Source organism: Aricia agestis, chromosome 11 (assembly GCF_905147365.1).
Source record: "Aricia agestis chromosome 11, ilAriAges1.1, whole genome shotgun sequence".
Lineage (NCBI taxonomy): Eukaryota > Metazoa > Arthropoda > Insecta > Lepidoptera > Lycaenidae > Aricia > Aricia agestis.
In genome coordinates this window covers 9,011,838-9,031,973 of record NC_056416.1, presented here as the reverse complement: position 1 = coordinate 9,031,973, position 20,136 = coordinate 9,011,838, and the positions used below count along the sequence as shown (strand labels likewise).

At 34.5% G+C, this 20,136-nt stretch overlaps 1 protein-coding gene across 2 annotated transcripts in view; it reads right to left on the bottom strand.

Moving 5' to 3' along the window:
- LOC121731678 (lanC-like protein 2) overlaps positions 1-20,136 on the bottom strand; it is a 29,825-nt gene that overhangs the window by 6,834 nt on the left and 2,855 nt on the right. The window contains exons 2-6 of one of the 2 annotated variants that reach the window (XM_042121246.1): positions 8,981-9,066; positions 8,710-8,898; positions 6,970-7,127; positions 6,746-6,884; positions 1,007-1,147 (exon numbers count right to left, since the gene is read on the bottom strand). In XM_042121246.1, coding sequence (XP_041977180.1) covers positions 1,007-1,147; positions 6,746-6,884; positions 6,970-7,127; positions 8,710-8,898; positions 8,981-9,058 — 705 coding nt within the window. In that variant the 5' untranslated portion in view covers positions 9,059-9,066. Of the gene's footprint in view, positions 1-1,006; positions 1,148-6,745; positions 6,885-6,969; positions 7,128-8,709; positions 8,899-8,980; positions 9,103-20,136 lie in introns of those variants that run through there. The other variant, XM_042121247.1, reaches the window with a different exon arrangement.

The window sequence follows — 20,136 nt, the reverse complement described above, 5'->3', positions numbered from 1 at the left end:
AACATTATAAAATGGGAGTAATGTGAATAAAAAAAACATAAGTTTATTTTTCTTTTTGCTTTTGATGTTATGCAACCAAAAACCACCCTTGAATTATTATTTATTTAATTGTAAGGTTTTTTTAATCGTGTATATGGGACGTATTTTAGGCTTAAAAACTAAAATTGATTTTGTTAATAGGGAAAATATAAAACACTTTGGCAACTCTGTGTTTTACAAGTGAGCGAGTGAGAACTATCAAAAGAAAAGAACAGGACATAACAAAAAGGTCAACAGAGTTCAAATATTTGATCTTCACTTTTTTGTTCTGTAGGAAAACTCCATTAGGGTGTAAACTTCTTGGCTATGGGTAATTCAAAGACAAAGACATGATGAAAACTTTAATTTCTTAGCTTTAGTCATTACTGACAAAAATCGACATCGCTACAGCCAAATTATCAAAGCGTCGCCATAACCTATCGAGTGACGCGAGCCGTTCCAGTTATCACCGAACCGTTGGTTTGAGCCAAAAGGTGACTGTTCAACTAAGGAAACGGTGGCAAAATTTAGCAAGTCTCGCAATTCGTATGCTAAGCTCGACGGCTCGCGTCGAATAAGTTCGAAGGAAATTAGATTTATTTAATTCCATCGCCTTTGAGCTGTGAGTTTTACGGTCCACACGGTTATTTTTACTCGATTTGGAGTAAAACTATCGAGTAATACCGATAGTGATCACTGACCATAAGAATGAAAAGAAGTACTCATGGCGGCAAAAAACCCCTTTAAGATAGGGAGTATTACGCAAGGATTGGAGCAGAGGGCGCTACTTGCACATACAGACTACAGTAAATAATGCGACAGAAATCCGAAATGTTGCACAAATCACAATGCACTGTATGTCATTTCAGAATATTGACAGAACATTGTCAAACATCAAACAAAACTTTTCGTTTACTATGCTGGTGCTGCCCTCTTGCGTGAAAACTTTGCAGTAGTATATCCTATTGTCGTATGATTATTTAGTTACCTGCAGTAACATGTACAAAATTCCAGCATATCCATGTGCAGCACCCAAGTAAATTTTATCATGCCACTGCCACATTAACGGGCTTTCTGCCTTTATTTCAGCTGACAACTTTTTCCCACTTGTTAATATGGAGTTTATCACCTGCGAAAAACAAATCAAAATCAAATTTTTCACATACTTTTGAAAGTATAAAAGGTACACTAATAAAACAATATTTGCGTGCACTTTTTCCACTATATTAAGAAATAATTAACAAATTACACGACCGGTTTCGAAATTAATCATCTTCAGGTGTACTTAGTGTAGGTAGTTTTACAAAATTAAATATAATCAAAACAAATATTGGGGATGTCAGCATCATGAAATTTTATACCATTTGGTAGAATTTCTCTACCGAATACGACTTTTTTCTACTAATGTTAAAATTAACATTTAGTTGGTTTTAGCTCTTTTATATTGATAAATTAATAACGTTATGTCATATATACAGATGCCATTGTTAAATTTCAAAATTTCAATTACAATATGTCACAAAATTACTATCAAATAATAATTTGAATTTGAATAAAAATGTCAAAAAATTAATATACACACTGTCAAACTAACTTAATTACTACCTATACAATTGTCAATTAGATCACCAATAATTTAATTTATTTGTCCATAATATTAAAAATTATAAAAATATTAATATCTATAATAATGTCAAATAAATTAAACTAAATTAAATAATGTCAATAAATATAATAAATTGTCCATAAAATATATAAAATTTATAAATATCAGGTCAATAAATTAAATTAGAGGTGAATTGTAAATTAAAGAATAATGTATAAATAATAATACTCTAAATGTCTTGTAATAATATTGAATTAGATAGGCAAGTCTGGTCGTTCCCCCATTTTTTGTGTCTGTTGACTTGAAATGCTTCTAATGCGTCCATTTTCTTACTTTTGGGCAAACATATATTTGATGTTCTTGTCAGGTTCAAAATTATGGTCATTATTATTTAAATACTCAGCAAACGTCGATCTTTCTGTTTTTCTTTTCCAAGCTGTAATATGTTCTTGAATCCGTGTTTTAAATTTCCGCCCCGTCTGACCTATACAGGGTGTCAAAAGACCGCTTCCGATAACTTCGTGGGGTTATTATAGGGCATGAGATATATCCATTGGTGCAAGAAATTTTCATGTAATCGCCAGTTTTTAAAATAGTCAAAATTTTCAACACGCAATGTATAATGCGTGCAGTTAATGCGCGATAATATCGCCCGCCGCCGATGAATGAAACCCCGGGCCGAGCCGGCCCCCCCGCGCCGCCCGCGCCGAATACCGCGCGCGCGGCTCTGCGCTAGTCATGAGTTAAGACAAAACAGCTGATCGTGGTGTGCCCTATACCCTAGCCCGTAGGTAGTGAATAAACCACCAATATTGTAATGATTATTAAATTACAATAGTTTTCACGATTTAACAAAATGTTACAATTTATTAATTACCGTTTCTCAGGTTTTTACTCAAAAATACTCAGTTTTTACTTCCGGCCAAAAAGGAAAAGAAATCATAATTCACATCCGATCATCATCCGATTTACACATCTGTAAAAATACATACACAGTTACCTACTGCACCTATCAATACCTATCAATGGAAAACATACGTGATAACATGTTCACTGACCTGTGATCAGCTGTCTGCTTTTATGAAATGCAGTTCGAACTGTGCTCCATGATCCATCTAACTCGATGTAGATTGCAGAGTTATTCAACACTTAACAAAAGTAATTACAGGAGACATTCCAATTCTTTAAACACTTTTTATTGCACTGTTTAAACCGCACTATCGTCTATCGACGACGATGTTCACCTGTTCCTTAAAGCATCGCACATTCATCGGACGTATCTTGTCACGGCCCGTTATTAATTACAAACATAAAAAAAATAGTTAACAATACACAAAACAAGCAATAATATGACAACATCTAAACGTAAAATTACAAAACTTAAACAAAAACGTCACAGTACCTACACCAGCACGGCGCGTGTTAGACAGCCGACTGAACAAAATTGAAGAAAAAACTTTGTAAAATAATAGGGATGTATCCCCGTGCAATGTGAATATTTTGAGTAATCGATAATTTTTTTATCGATAAATCGTATTAATTGTTTTACATACGAGTACGTATTGATTACTGTCAAACTAAAAATAAACAAATACCTACTCAATATTAAGAAAAGCGACAATAATTAAAAGTTATTTAATTAATTAGGTATTAAAGTATTTTAGACGCGCATAACGCGTACCACGGTATAACAATCACTTTATCACGATAATGTAGGTATCGAATTTAAAAAATGAGATGAGATCTACTAAATAATAGTTATAATTTTTATCATTTAATGGTAATTTAAATATCGACTAAATAGTATTGAATTTATAGGGTACAACACTTAGATTGTCCTTGAAATGGATTAGCGACACGTGCGTCGGGCACCTGCAGAGCGGCGCGCTTTGTCGGCGCCGCGATCAAAGCAAGCCGCCGCCGTTCGGTGTCTTTTGACTACTTCCGAAAGTCGATACACGACGAACATTATTTCAAAAATTAAAATAGATTTTTTAATTTAGTAGCCATTTGAGCATTGAGGTAATAGGTTGTTAGAGTTGTTAGGAGATAAGTTTGATTTTTTAATAATTACTTCAAGTATCAAAACGTGGTAGTATTGTGTAAAGTGTTAATAATTGATTATTATTTCAGTTGTAATAAAATACTTTGTGGTGTGATACATTTCGTTAACGAGAAGTTTTTTTGACGTTCTTGGTGGTGACTGGTCTTATTGCTTGGTATTAAGGACTATTTTCAAAATGCATAAAGAAGTAAGAACACTTGAACTCAACATTTTTCACGTAAGTTAATTGCCAGTTTTATGTATGAGGTTTTTATTTCGATTGATAAGTGACGATTGCGGATAAACAGTTCATCCGCATAGGTTTCGTTACTTACGATGAACTTTTTAACGAGTCTAATAATCTTAGAAGTTTGCCATACTGTCGTAAGTTGTTACACATGCACAGACAGTTACTTACAGTTTTCTACATGAGCTACCATTAAACTCTTAACACTGCAAGTAGCTTAGATGAGAGGTCAGAGGTCAGAGTTCTAAGTTCCACGTCATGGTGACCTTCATGGGTTTGAAATTGAAAAGACACCACATACATTAGGGTTTCTGTGTGTTCTGTCGTAACTCGTAGTGTATCGTCATTCGTCGCATACGACCTTTCGACTTAGCGTGCGTAGGCCGGAGCTAACAGCTGATTAACGCGGTCAACGTTCTCGGGTTTGTACCTACTCGGAACACGAGAACGTTGACCGCGCGCTTGCAAATGCTTATTGGGGTAAAAATAATAAAATTTAAAAAAATATTTTAAAATATTTTTCTATGTGGTTTATTATCATGTTTAAAGGGTTTTAATTATAAAAAAATAAAGAATAAAAAATTTAAAAAAATTAAAAAAAAATACATATTCGTAATCAGAAAATGTAGTATAATCATACCCCAAAGTTATCGGAAGTGGTCTTATTACACCCTGTATATATACCTCCACATGTTTCACAAGAAAGGCTGTATATTCCGCTATTGTCAGTGACATTAAACTTGTCCTTATTATTGCACAACAGACTTTTTAGGGAACTCGTAGTGTAGAATGCTACTTTGGTCTCCTTGTTTTTCAAAATCCTTTGAAATCTATATGATAAAGGGCCAATGTAAGGTATTTTTACCCAAGTGCTATTTATTTTTTCCTTCTGTTCTGAGAAATCGTATAGCAGTTTGTGAGCCATCCTTCTCCTAGCTTTTTTTAGAATTGTATCAATCAGTTCACTTTTGTAACCATTGCTCACAGCGATATGTCTTATCGTATCGTGACCACGTTTTATATCTATAGATAAGTCAAGGAAGGTTAAAACTTTATTACCTATTTCTAATGTCATTTGTATTTTATTATTAATTGTATTTAAATAATTAAAAAATTCATTTAAAATTGAAATTTCGCCATTCCATAAACATACTATATCATCCACGTATCTGTACCAATAAATAATATTTTCTTTATATGAGGTTTCCAGTATCTTTGATTCAAAATCATTCATAAAAATGTCTGCACAGAGAGGAGACAAGGGGCTACTCATAGCCAATCCATCTTTCTGTTTATAGGTTTTACCATTATAAATAAAATAATTTTGATCTAGGCAAACCTTAAATATGGCCTTTAAGTCTATTATTTCTTGTGCGTCTAAGTTTGAAGTGCATAAAATTTCATCAATAATATTTATACATTCTTTAATAGGTATGTTAGAAAATAGGTTTTTTACATCAAAGGAAACCAGGATAGCATTTTTTGGAACGGGGACATCTTGAATTTTATGTATTCATTCCAGACTATTACTTATGGTATATTTCGGCTTAAATCTTGATAACTTTTTAAAAATTGTATTTACCTTCTTAGCAAGTTTGTATGCTGGCGCCGTTGTATATGAAACCACTGGTCTTATAGGTTCTCCTTGCTTATGTAGCTTGTAAAATCCATACAATCGCGGTGGCAAGGGATTCATGGATAAGATCGATGGTAGATACATATTTTTAAGTATACTGTCTGTAGAGCGAATTATATCCTTGACCTCTTTGCCCAAAAGTAAGAAAATGGACGCATTAGAAGCACTTGAAGTCAACAGACACAAAAAATGGGGGAACTTGTTGAACGACCAGACTTGCCTATCTCATTCAATATTATTACAAGACATTTAGAGTATTATTATTTATACATTATTCTTTAATTTACAATTCACCTCTAATTTAATTTATTGACCTGATATTTATAAATTTTATATATTTTATTGACAATTTATTATATTTATTGACATTATTTAATTTAGTTTAATTTATTTGACATTATTATAGATATTAATATTTTTATAATTTTTAATATTATGGACAAATAAATTAAATTATTGGTGATCTAATTGACAATTGTATAGGTAGTAATTAAGTTAGTTTGACAGTGTGTATATTAATTTTTTGACATTTTAATAATTTGATAGTAATTTTGTGACATATTGTAATTGAAATTTTGAAATTTAACAATGGCATCTGTATATATGACATAACGTTATTAATTTATCAATATAAAAGAGCTAAAACCAACTAAATATTAATTTTAACATTAGTAGAAAAAATTCGTATTCGGTAGAGAAATTCTACCAAATGGTATAAAATTTCATGATGCTGACATCCCCAATATTTGTTTTGATTATATTTAATTTTGTAAAACTACCTAGTACCTACACTAAGTACACCTGAAGATGATTAATTTCGAAACCGGTCGTGTAATTTGTTAATTATTTCTTAATATAGTGGAAAAAGTGCATGCAAATATTGTTTTATTAGTGTTCAACATGCATTTCCACCAAGAACCAACGGTACAATCAATTACATTTATAAAAGGTAAGTCATATATTAAGATAACAAACAGGTGAGCAAACTTCTATCAATGTTTTAGAATATTTTTTCAATATATTATAAGTTGTGGATTTGCTAGTAAGCCTAGCAAAAGTTACTTTTATAATTTGCATGAAATTGGCTGTGCTAATAATAGTATCAGATTGCCCAACATCTATTACCTTGTAATAACTTATTGTCATTCAACAACTAACCCCCACGGCCCACATATAAAAAAAAGAACTAATTACCTCTTTTATGGTTAATTCTGGAATGACATTGTCCTCACTGATATAATTTTTTATCAGCATTAAAGAATACAAATATCCAACTTTCCCATACAAGAGTTCATCCGGTGAATCTTTTAAAAGCTTATTTAAGCTTAGTAGCCTAGAAACAAAATTGTGTTAGTTATTTAAATTTTAAATAAAAATAGATGAGAATCCGTTTGGCGTAAATTTTTTACTTTTACTACCTTTGAACTAATTCTTCAGGTTTCATTTTAATATTACTTGAATATCCCTTTAGCATATAAGAGATGATAATCATTAAAGTAAGAGGCCCTGCGTCTCCACACAAAAAGCTTATTTTTTGACCCTTTAATTTATTTATGTTTATGTATTCTAACGCTTTCTGCAACAAATACATTAGACATAATATAAGTAAATTAAATTAAAAATGATACAGTAAAAGTAACTTTTAAGTTTTAAGTAACCTTGCTTGAACTTTACGAGAAAAACACAAATCGCAGACACAATAGATTTTCAATTGTTATGCGACATCCAGGTACCGCTTGGGGATTGATGGGTCAAATTAGCCGTTCAATCAAACAGCTAGCCCTTTGACTGAAGTTCAGTCAAAGGGCAACCTAGCTGTTTGATTCAGTCACTGAACAACGCCATTCAACCACACTTCTAGCTTTTTAATTGAATATTTGAGTCGCTAGGTACTAGGTGCGTTTTGTTTTCAATATGACTTCAGCGAGCCAGTGTTTGTGAATTGTTTCAAGATATTTTTCGGAAAGAAAGTAGTAAATATAAGTTTTTTAATGTATTTTTGTTCGATCGTTAAAAGATTTAATATTACAAACAAATAATCTACCAAATAAATAATAATCTATATCTATATGTCGCAGGGAAAAGATGATATCAGGGATATCCCGAAATCCCTAGGGATATCACGAAATCGCGGTAGATACCGAATATTCTTGTTTCTTACGTCTTCTTACTAAACAAATCTAGTGATATGTCATTTCACTAAACTAAATGTAGTGAAATGTCAGAAAAGCGGATACCGCCGAATAAAAATCGAGCTACGCATTTCTCTCGCTCGCTCTAATACCCTATCACTATCTTATGGGGGCGACTAACCCTGAATTGACGATTTTATAATTCATTTTTATACTTGAAAATAAGCCCCGAATTGTTTCATTTTGTAGACATAGATACTACATTATATTTCCGAGAATCAGACCTAGCAAAAACACGATATCCTAAAATTTTCTTTTCCCTGCGACATATACATATATCTATATATATTATATAAAACTCAAAGGCGACTGACTGACTGATTGACATAGTGATCTATCAACGCACAGCCCAAACCAATGGACCGATCGGGCTGAAATTTGGCATGCAGGAAAGGATTTTGATAAATTCCAACTCCAAGGGGTTAAAATAGGGGATGAAAGTTTGTATATAATAATCCTTCATAACGCGAGCGAAGCCGCGGGCAAAAGCTCGTATTATATAATTTCTTACTTAGTACATTTTTGAGTTTGTAATATTTTGCTAGGTGCAATAAAGAATATTATGATTAATAATGTGTTTTTCATTTATATTTATTTCATTAAACTATTGGCCACCTCTTAAACTTAATCCAAGAATAATCTTGCAAGAAATTACAAAAAGTATTCCTATTCTCTCAAATTACATACAAAACTAATGGTCACCTTAGTTAATTTGCCATTTAACCAGTTGGTTAAGCGTCGTCTAGCTGTAGTGTTGAACGTTGCAGTCAACAAGTCGGCTAAACGACATAATATAGCCATGTGATTGAATGGCGTTGTTCAGTCAAAGGGCTAACTGCTTGAAACAGCTATTTTAACAAGTTGGCTGCGACATGGAATATATACTACAAAAATGTTTGTTAATGTGGACCATTTAATACTAAGACATAAAAATAAATACCTATATAAAACATTATAGATCTATACCTTAGCAGTTTCATGGCATGTAACTGGTTTTTTCCTCATAGCTGACATTAAATAATAAAAAGCTAAACCACTTGAGCCTGTGTAGACTGATGATCCTTCACAAAATAGTTCTGACTTCATATCTAATGTCAAAATTTTTAATTTTATATCTCGATACCTTCGTAACTTTTCATGAAATTTTGATGATACCTAAGTGTAATAAAAAATAAATTATTATAGAGACAGAAAATCTTTAAGCCAACAACTACAGTTTACAATATTTTTCACATACAGCATCTCCGGCAGTTGTAAGATAAGTGTTGGCTTGAATAGTGCTATAGTCCTGCAGAGAATTGCGAAACTCTGCCATTTTCAGATCTGCAATAAAAATAGGTTATTGCACTTTTACTGGAAATGATTGCACTCACATTAATAGCATAATATATAAGTATATAATATGTCGCAGTCATCTGGTTCAATCTGCGATTCGATTGAATGGCTAGCACATTCATTGAATGACACTATTCAATTAAATGACTCGGCCGAACGTCGATTGAACGATCGTCACTCAACGTCCAACTAGTTAGCGGTTTGTAACATAGCCCTTTGAAGATACCTACCGGACATGAAATCAGTCAGATAATTTAATGTATTTCTTTTTTTTTTTCCCACTACGACTCTATCTATAGTTTGTGCGTTTTATGATGATATGCGTGACACACAGGGTTGCCAGATGCAATTTTACGATTTCCCCCAAACTGATTTTAATATTTCCCCAAAATGATACGTTGTAAAAAAAAATCCCCAATCGCTTTGTTACAGAAAAAAAAAACCGAATATAAAATTGAAACTACTTTTATTCGATTTAGTAGTTTCGATCACTTGACAGTTAAACAGATACATAATTACATAGGGTCGCTCGCTCGACCAAAGAGAATTTTTTTAAAGGGGGTGACAGACGTGCGAGTAAGTACGTGGGCTTATGGCTCGACGATCTTAATCGCCTGTGTGTCAGCAAAGAGCCGCGAGCCGCAAGCCGCGAGCCTGGGGGCATGGTAATCCAGTGTGAGCGATTCTCGTGTGTCACGGGTCACCACTCACCACTCACCGACGATGCGAGCCGAGTAAGTTCGCAAACTTAAAACCCGCGTGATTTAAATTCGTACGTCTGTCAGGCCTTTTAAGCACTCGACCAAACAAACTAAAACAAACAACAAACCCAGTCAAAGACAGTCACAGACAAGACAGAATCAGTCATAGACTAGCTAGACATTTTTTTAATGGCTCTGAATTCTTGCATATTTGCCAGGATGTTAATCGAATGAAAAGCACGTTCGTTTCATTAATTGTTTGTTGTGTTTTTTAGAAGTGCTAACCCCAAAAAATCCCCATAGTGTATTTATTTTCCCCAAACATTTCCCCAAAAATACTGTTTCTCCAAATTTTCGCCTAGATTCAAAGTTTTCCCCAGAATTGCGAAAAAAACCCCCAATCTGGCAACCCTGGTGACACATTATAATTGACAATAGTAGGGAAGTTACCTAACAAAAATTAATCGATAATTTAAAAATATCGAATCACTTCGTAAAGGAATTGCAATCGAAATTATCGATTTCGTTCTGACATTTCAATGGTGCCGGCGATTTAAGATGGCCGCCCTTTTTTATCGATTTGATTTCGATTCAACAGAGTCAATCTCTATTGACATAAGTTCCATTTCATGCATCTGACATTTTTCAAATGTTTTCGTAACAATATTTTTTCACAGTTAATATTTATAATTTTATATTAATAAGTTAGCATTTAGCAACTTTTCGTTTTTATTCATTTACATTATAGGAAACATTTGTTTTTGTAGATGGAATATAATTTATTACATTTTGATTTTTTTTGTTTTCTTGTAAAAAAACCCGTAGCAAGGAATATGAAAACTGTCACCCATATCATCTTAAAACGCACAAACACTAAAACAAATATGGCGTCAAACAGCTCGCACAGCTGATAGCACTGTGTTGATATTTTTTTGATTAAATTTAAAGTGCTTTATTTGTAATAAAACAATATGTCAGTGTGGTTTACCCATAACTACCCCGTCAACGGCTACTTAAAAAAAATATAGCATCCCATTTATCGACTTCACTATTTGACTTTTAGTCAGGACGTAGAGTTGTCCTTAACTCCTTAGGGGTAAGGGGGGTATTACATTATCATATATATTGGATCCGAGATCATTGAGTCAATGATATTGGATAATGTAATATAGACATATGATTCATTTCTTCCTTGATCAAACATTTTTGACATTTGCTGAGAGATTGGGTCATAGAAATAGGTGTTGCCAGTTATTTAATATAAAAAAGAGTTTTTAATTTCTTGTTCGTTAATACGTTTCAAATAATGTAATTATTTTTCTAATTATATACTTGGATAATCTTGCTGAAATAACAAAAAACAAATCATATTAAAAATGACGATGTCCTTTGACAAATCGAATTCTCTGAGATCTAGTAACCCTCAGTCAGCGTTAGCGCTCTCCATTGGCTATTGAAACCACATATGACGTAAAATAGGATCAATGATATATGATAGTGTAATACGCAGATATGATCAAATGATCATATATATTGGATCCTATATATGATCATAGAAATGATCATATATATATATATATGATAATGTAATACCCCCCTTAGTCATTCGATTGAATGGTGTCATTCAATGAATGCGCTAGTCATTTAATCGAATCGCAGATTAAACCAGATGACTGCGACATAAACATACCTTGTTAGTTTTTTTTGATAACACATATAAATGATACAAAATAAGAATTTAAACACTTATTAAGGTGTTTATAATATTATGGGTAGCAGAATTAAGACTAAAAATTAACTTAAATACGATTTTAGTTATTGTGAGTAGGAAGTACTACATAATTGATTTAGTGATGCTTCGACCATGTATCTATCAATAAGCTTCGACACAACCAGGGATGTTAGACGGCCACTTGGAAATCCTTGTGCCGAGCTGGTTGAAAACTGTTATCGGAGACAGAAAACTAGTAGCAAATCCCAGTGAAAAAAATAATATTTTAATTTCGTACATTCACGTACATTGTTAACAGAGGCACATAGAGCGCAGTAATCATCGAGCGCATGAAAGTTTTTGTGTGTAACAAAATATGTACATCTGTAAAATAAATATATTTCCTATAGCCGGCGCCAGACATGGGCTTCAAAGTTTGAGCAAACTTTGCACAAATAGGAAAATGCCAGCTATTAACTTTGCACAAATAGGCAAATGTCAGTGCCACACTTGGCGAATTTGCGTATTTGATCACATGTCTGGCGCCCGCCTGAAAATAGTCTACACCCCTACTGAAGCATGTTAACCAATAACCATTCACAAACACATACAATAATAACCCGGGACCTCTAGATTGAGAGCGGAGCACCTTAGGGGGGTATTACATTATCATTTATATTGGATCATTTCTATGATCATATATAGGATCCAATATATATGATCATTTGATCATATCTGCGTATTACATTATCATATTTCATTGATCCTATTTTACGTCAAATGTGGTTTCGATAGCCAATGGAGAGCGCTAACGCTGACAGGTATTGACGTCAGGGTTACTAGATCTCAGAGAATTCGATTTGTCAAAAGACATCGTCATTTTTAATATGGCTTGTTTTTTGTTATTTCAGCAAGATTATCCAAGTATATAATTAGAAAAATAATTACATTACATTATTTGAAACGTATTAACGAACAAGAAATTAAAAACTCTTTTTTATATTAAACTAGCTGTTGCCCGCGACTTCGTCCGCGTGGACTTCAGTTTATAGCGCGCGATGTCAACAAAATTTGTGTCAAAAGCTTTTATAAAAAAACCCTGGTACCCCTTAAATCAAAACAGCTGTGCAGTGTGAACTAACTTAATTTGAAAAAATTTACGCATTTCACCCCCTTACAACCCTTTTTTCCAGTAAAAAAGTAGCCTATGTCCTTTCTCGGGCTTTAGACTATCTGTATACAACATTTCATTACAATCGGTTCGGTAGTTTTGGCGTGAAAGCGAGACAGACAGACAGACAGACAGAGATACTTTCGCATTTATAATATTAGTATAGATAACTGGCAACACCTATTTCTATGACCGTATTGGATCCAATCTCTCAGCAAATGTCAAAAATCTATGATCAAGGAAGAAATGAATCATATGTCTATATTACATGATCCAATATCATTGACTCAATGATCTCGGATCCAATATATATGATAATCTAATATCCCCCTTAGTCCTTACCATAAAGCCGGCGCCAGACATGCTCTTCAAAGTTTGAGCAAACTTTGCACAAATAGGAAAATGCCAGCAATTAATTTGCACCACTGACCTTCATTAGGGGGGTATTACATTATCATTTATATTGGATCATTTATATGATCATTTAAAGGATCCAATATATATGATCATTTGATCATATCTGCATATTACATTATCATATTTCATTGATCCTATTTTACGTCATATGTGGTTCCAATAGCCAATGGAGAGCGCTAACGCTGACAGGTATTGACGTCAGGGTTACTAGATCTCAGAGAATTCGATTTGTCAAAAGACATCGTCATTTTTAATATGGCTTGTTTTTTGTTATTTCAGCAAGATTATCCAAGTATATAATTAGAAAAATAATTACATTACATTATTTGAAACATATTAACAAACAAGAAATTAAAAACTCTTTTTTATATTAAATAACTGGCAACACCTATTTCTATGACCGTATTGGATCCATAAACCTATAATGCTAAAGACCAACAAAGAGTGCGAGAGAGAAGAAAATCCTTTATGGAATTATAACAAGATGAAAAGAGAGAGCCAGAGAGAAATTAGACGTGGGAGAGCCATGCTTCGGCACGAATGGGCCGGCTCGACCGGAGAAATACCACGTCCTCACAGAAAACCGGCGTGAAACAGCGCTTCCGCTGTGTTTCGCCGAGTGAGTGAGTTTACCGGAGGCCCAATCTCCTACCCTTTTCCCTTCCCTACCCTCCCCTATTTCCTTCCGTACCCTCCCCTATTCCCTTCCGTACCCTCCCCTATTCCCTTCGCTACCCTCCCCTATTACCCCTTAAAAGGCCGGCAACGCACCTGCAGCTCTTCTGATGCTGCAAGTGTCCATGGGCGACGGAAGTTGCTTTCCATCAGGTGACCCGTTAGCTCGTTTGCCCCCTTATTTCATAAAAAAAAAGAGAGGCAGTCTAATGAAAATTGTAACCACTTTGATTTGACAGGTCGTCAAAAGTCGTCAGTCGTTTTTATGCCCTTTCGGTATTTCCAATATATTGTTCAATTTGTTTGTTATTTTGAATAAATATTATTATATTTGAAAATTGTGACTTGTGCTGTAAGTATTTGCAGTGTAAATCATAAGAATAATCCTGAAAAATATACATTTCACAGGTAATTAATCTTCATGTCCTAATTTCTACGATGTGTTTATTTTTGCTATATTCTGTCTTTAGTTCTCTATTTTTAATAAAATATTGTGAATCCTCCCTTTTACTTTCATATTTTGCGTAACTAAAGGTACTATTGTTCTTATATTACACAAATTTTGAAGAAACATTTTTCATAAAATTTTTTTACATATACGCTAGTGCTTGAATCAAATTTATCGATATGCTTATCGATATTTTACAATAACATAAAACTAAAATAAAAATCATTTACCTTTATATTTATCACCTCAAACCCGGCCGCACATTATCCGAAATTTCTGATCAGAAAAATACGGACGGACGGCGGAACGCACTCTGTTCATACATTTTGTTGTAGACCTATCATACTAAAAGAATTACTGACGTGTCAAAATATATGAGCGGGCGGGGCGTCCGTATTTTTGTTATCAGAAATTCGGAATACTATATTAACTAATATAATATAGTATAGTATAATATAGCTAATATAATACAACTACTATAATATAGAGTGACTCTAAAACTAGAGGAAGGTTTATCTAGTCAAAACAAAATAAGGGCCACGCGTCTTTTTTGTCGTTGGAAGCGATTACTTTCTTTTAATGCATTGTTTAAGTGGCTGACGGTTTATGATTGTGTTAGCACACGTGTTAGCAAAGATTTCTTAAGTACCCCACTTGGATATTTTTTTGAAATGGATAGTTTTGGACACTTTATTGTAACCACATGACTCTACCTGATTTTAAGAAAGATTTTAAACTCATTTCAAATAAAGATTTCGTCAGGGGCAGTTAAAGTTTTGTTTTACTAGTGCCTTAATTATCATTTTGAGGACATCATGCAGAGAATTCGACGACATATGGACTTAGCAACCGTATCTAGGGCCGTAACATTACTGCAAGAAGGCCATTCACAGCGTTCTGTGGCGTTGCAGCTCGGTTTTTCTCGGCGAGCGATTCAAAATGCTTGGAATCGATTTCAAGAGACTGGGGCACTAACCAGAAGACGGGGATCTGGTAGAGTAAGAGCAACCACCGCACAGGAGGACCGCTACGTGCGCTTGACGGCCCGTAGAGAGCGCGCCAGCACAGCCCGCTCTATACAAAACCGTCTGCGGCAGGCGACGGGAACCAGCGTCAGTGACCAAACGATTAGAAATCGGTTACACGAGGACCAGCAGTTCTCCAGAAGACGATTAGTACGAATTCCCTTAACGAGTGCTCATCGGGCAAACCGATTATCGTTTGCCAGGCGGCATCTCGTATGGAATATGAGTGATTGGAGCAGAGTATTGTTCACTGACGAGTGCAAAGTGAAATTTTGTAGTGATGATCGTCGCATTAGAGTCTGGAGACGTGAAGGAGAGCGATTTTCCGATGCCTGCATACATGAAAGTGATAGATTTGGGGGTCCTAACGTTATGGTGTGGGGAGGAATCTCTATGTCTGGCAGAACCGAGCTAGTGATTTTCAGTGGAGGTACGATAACGACTCAGCGATACATCGAGGAGGTCATAGGACCCCACGTGGCCCCATATGCACACAGAGTTGGCGCAGGATTCCACCTAATGCACGACAATGCTCGCGCACACACAGCTAGAGCCACCAGGGAAGCCCTAGAGTCCGCTGGTATACAGGTCTTGCCCTGGCCTGCGAACAGTCCGGACCTGAATCCCATCGAGCACATGTAGGACATCTTAAAACGAAAGGTCCGAAGCACTGACCAACCCGTCCACAATGAGAGACAGCTGATCGACGTACTGAAAAGAAGCTGGGAAGAAATTCCGCAAGAAACAATTGTTCACCTTGTGGAGAGTGTACCTACAAGATTGGAAGAGTGCATTAGAAAACGAGGAGGCCATACCAGATATTAAAAAAAAAAAAAATTGAACACCTTTTTTTTTTTTAGTTATTCAGTTATTTCTTTCTCTATAATTTTCCCTCAATATTTGATTTTTCGGTATAAGATGTTTTAAAATATTTTTTTAATCTTTTTTTTCATTAATTTAAGATTAATTAATTTAAAATTAATTAATATATCTAATTTATTCATTAATTTATCCTGTAATCGCATAAATTCTTGAGGGCACGTAAAAAACGTGGTGGCCCTTATTTTGTTTTGACTAGTATATTTATATATCATAATCATTTGTTTTACAGATTCCCTCAAGATCCTCTAATAAGAGGAAAATGGCTGAAATTAATTGGGCGTGTTGGTTGGAATCCCAAGAAGGTTATTAATCGAAAGATTTTGAACGTTTTCAGGGACCATATGTTCCCATTTGAATATCAAGGAGTCACCTCGATTTCTCATGGTTTCCATCACCAGACCACCACTTTTGTGAACATGATACCTACTCGAAACAATACAATGTACAACAAAAGAAAAATTTTGAAAATCGGTTCATAAACGGCGGAGTAATCGTTGAACATACATAAAAAATATATTCAGAGCCGAAAGTCTAGACTCCTCCTGTTTGGAAGTCGGTTAAAAATAATTGTAATAAAAAAAAATATGATAATAAGAATAAAATATAATATACTTACTAGTATAGTGTGTTGTTTACTTTCAACGTTTTACTTTCAATGTAAGGGCTGATTTACCAGATAGATTTTACCTGAGTAATAAATAAGTAACTTTATAATGTGTTATGTGTATATTATTTACCCCTATAAGAACCTCATGTCATAACATATCCGACGATTGAAAAATCATTCCAAAAGAAAATGTGTATCTACTTTTCAATCGTCACCTTTTTTTGCCAATTAAAATTTATGATACCTAATTTGAAATACAAATCTGTCAAAGTTGCAGATTATTTATTTCTTATAGAAACTCAGGTAAAATAACTCGAACGGACTATACTATCGATAACAAAATACTATACTATCGATAGTAAAATATATGTCGCAGGGAAAAGAAGATATCAGGGATATCCCGAAATCCCTAGGGATATCACGAAATCGCGGTAGATACCGAATATTCTTGTTTCTTACGTCTTCTTACTAAACAAATCTAGTGATATGTCATTTCACTAAATTAAATCTAGTGAAATGTCAGAAAAGCGGATACCGCTGAATAAAAATCGAGCTACGCATTTCTCTCGCTCGCTCTAATACCCTATCACTATCTTATGGGGGCGACTAACCCTAAATTGACGATTTTATAATTCATTTTTATACTTGAAAATAAGCCCCGAATCGTTTAATTTTGTAGACATAGGTACTACATTATATTTCCGAGAATCAGACCTAGCAAAAACACGATATCTTAAAATATTCTCGATCACAAAGATGCATCTAATTTTCACGAATTTTTCATATATTGCCATAACCGTGCATTGAACTAAGTTAATATTTTAACACATTATATAAAATTCTATTATTGAGGAACTGCGGATTTTTTAAATGTTACATATTTATCGAGTTATTAGGAAAAAAATAATTTTATTTTTATTTAAATTAATCCGCGTCCTCCTTTTTCACCTGGCATATAAAAGACGGGCGTGAGTGTGAAGAGAGAAGGACGATTTTTTGCGTTAGACGCCCTCTTAACGCGAATGGGGCATTATCAGCGTGAAGGGATCTTATTATCGGTATTGAGTTATTAATATCCCCATAATATACATTTAACAGGCTATCGAACCATGCAAGTAACATGCGCGTAAGTCTGGAAAATATTAAAAAATGTTGAAACTCGAGAGTCGTAAAAGGTGATATTTAGAAAATCGCATTCAAACTTAACGTACACGTAATAATTTAACGACTAAAATCACACGAGCCGCGCCAGCTCGAGCGACGCATTTGTTTCACTCCCACTAGTGCCCGTGTGGGTATTAGAGCGAGCGAGAGAAATGCGTAGCTCGATTTTTATTCGGCGGTATCCGCTTTTCTGACATTTCACTAGATTTAGTTTAGTGAAATGACATATCACTAGATTTGTTTAGTAAGAAGACGTAAGAAACAAGAATATTCGGTATCTACCGCGATTTCGTGATATCCCTAGGGATTTCGGGATATCCCTGATATCTTCTTTTCCCTGCGACATATACATCACTAGCACACGCACACATTGACAGATCGAAAATGGTCACGCATTTTCGGGTTGTCAGGTGGTCTATACGACAGTATATATTAAGTCTATGATTGGATCCAATCTCTCAGCAAATGTCAAAAATCTGATGGAAAATGGTAATTGTTTATCGAGACCATAGATGAAGTATATACTATAGATGTAGTCTTAACCCGTCATCGCGTGGCCATTTTGTGCTTATTTTCATACAAGTAGTGTGCGTTTATTTTCTCGAATATTTCTATTTGTCGATTATTTCGAAGCACATTATGATACAGGAAAGAAAGTCAATTAGTTCATGATATCGATTAACTATAGTTCCAGTGATGAGAATCAGTAAATACAAATTATTAATTGATGTGACATTTTTAGCACTAATGCCTTATATAGCACGAATAAGGGATGAATAAACTTATAAATTATTTTTTTAGCTTACAAAAATACCGATTGAAAAGCCCAAAAAACGTCGTTCAAAACTTACGTATTTAATGTTAAATTCACGTGTTTGAGGCATTCTTTGACCATTCTTATGGTTTATTATTTAGCGGAACTACAAAAATCAACAATATCTAGCATTAAATGTTCACTAAAAACCTTTATTAACACTTTTATTACATGAAATATGCAGACCGACCCCTTTGTTATGTCCTAGTAAGTAGGACATAACATTACACGCTTTTGACGCTTATACACCGATATAAGGCTCTCTCCAGTCTATAGTACCTCAATGATCGAGACTGCTTGGTAAGGTAGCCATACACGGGACAATAATTATCGTAACGATTTCTGCTTCTTCTTTTTATTTATGGTTCCTTTGTGAATCGTTAATGTCAGAGTGTGTTGGACTTGGAGTAGACTCTGCCTTAAAAGTTGGTTTTCGGCCGTTCCCAATATTCAATCTATCTCTGGTTTGACATACAACCGATCGCAGCTAACATTGAATTGACATAAAATATATGTCTCTAATGTCTAATGTGAGCTATTCCTATCTCTAGTAGGGCAAAACCAGAGATAGATCAAATATTGGGAACGGCCGTTAATGAACAAACAAGGGTATGTACGGTGATCGTAATGATTTATCTCCTCGATGTTAAAATCGAACGAGAAATTGTACGTGTGTAGCAATATCGCAAACGATTTTACGTTCAAAAGATCGATTGGGCGATCGATCGAAACGACAAATAGTCCCGTGTATGGGCACCTTAAAAAAGAGGGAAATGATCGGAATGTTTTTTTACATGCATCTTTGAAATTTGCCGGTTATTCTGTCAGTGTCAGGGCTTCAAATAGGTACCGGTATTTTTTCATAACGTTATTGCTTCAAGGGCATAGATAACGGTATGAAAATTTACCCGATACTAGAAATAACTTTAAAAATTGGAATTAATACCGGTAAATGTTATAGCGGTAAATAGGATTAACAACGGTAAATATATGTTCTTTGATAACGTTACCTTTTGTAAAATAAGTACTTAAATTCAGTATGCAGTATGCACAAAATTAAACTAGACGTGTCTGGTGACCAGTAGGTATAATAATATATTATAGGAAAAATGACGTCTATTGAGAATGACATGGTCCGTACAGTAGTTCAGTGCTCAGTATCTTTGTTCAAATATTACTAATTTATGGTTTGTATAGTAAATTATTGTATTGTCAGCACGTGCACCGTGCGCTGGCTGCCGGATGGACTCTGTTGTTTTGCAGACGATGGGGCGAGGTGGTACACAAAGCACACGACTAGTGCAGATAGAGAGAATAGAGCTAGCTGCCGCCTCCCGCCGCCACGCCGTCTGCGTTACTGCATGTAAACTGGTTTGTGTGATCCACGGCGGGTAGCCACGGACATGCCGCGCCGCCAGAGCCCGCCGGGGACATGTGGAGCGG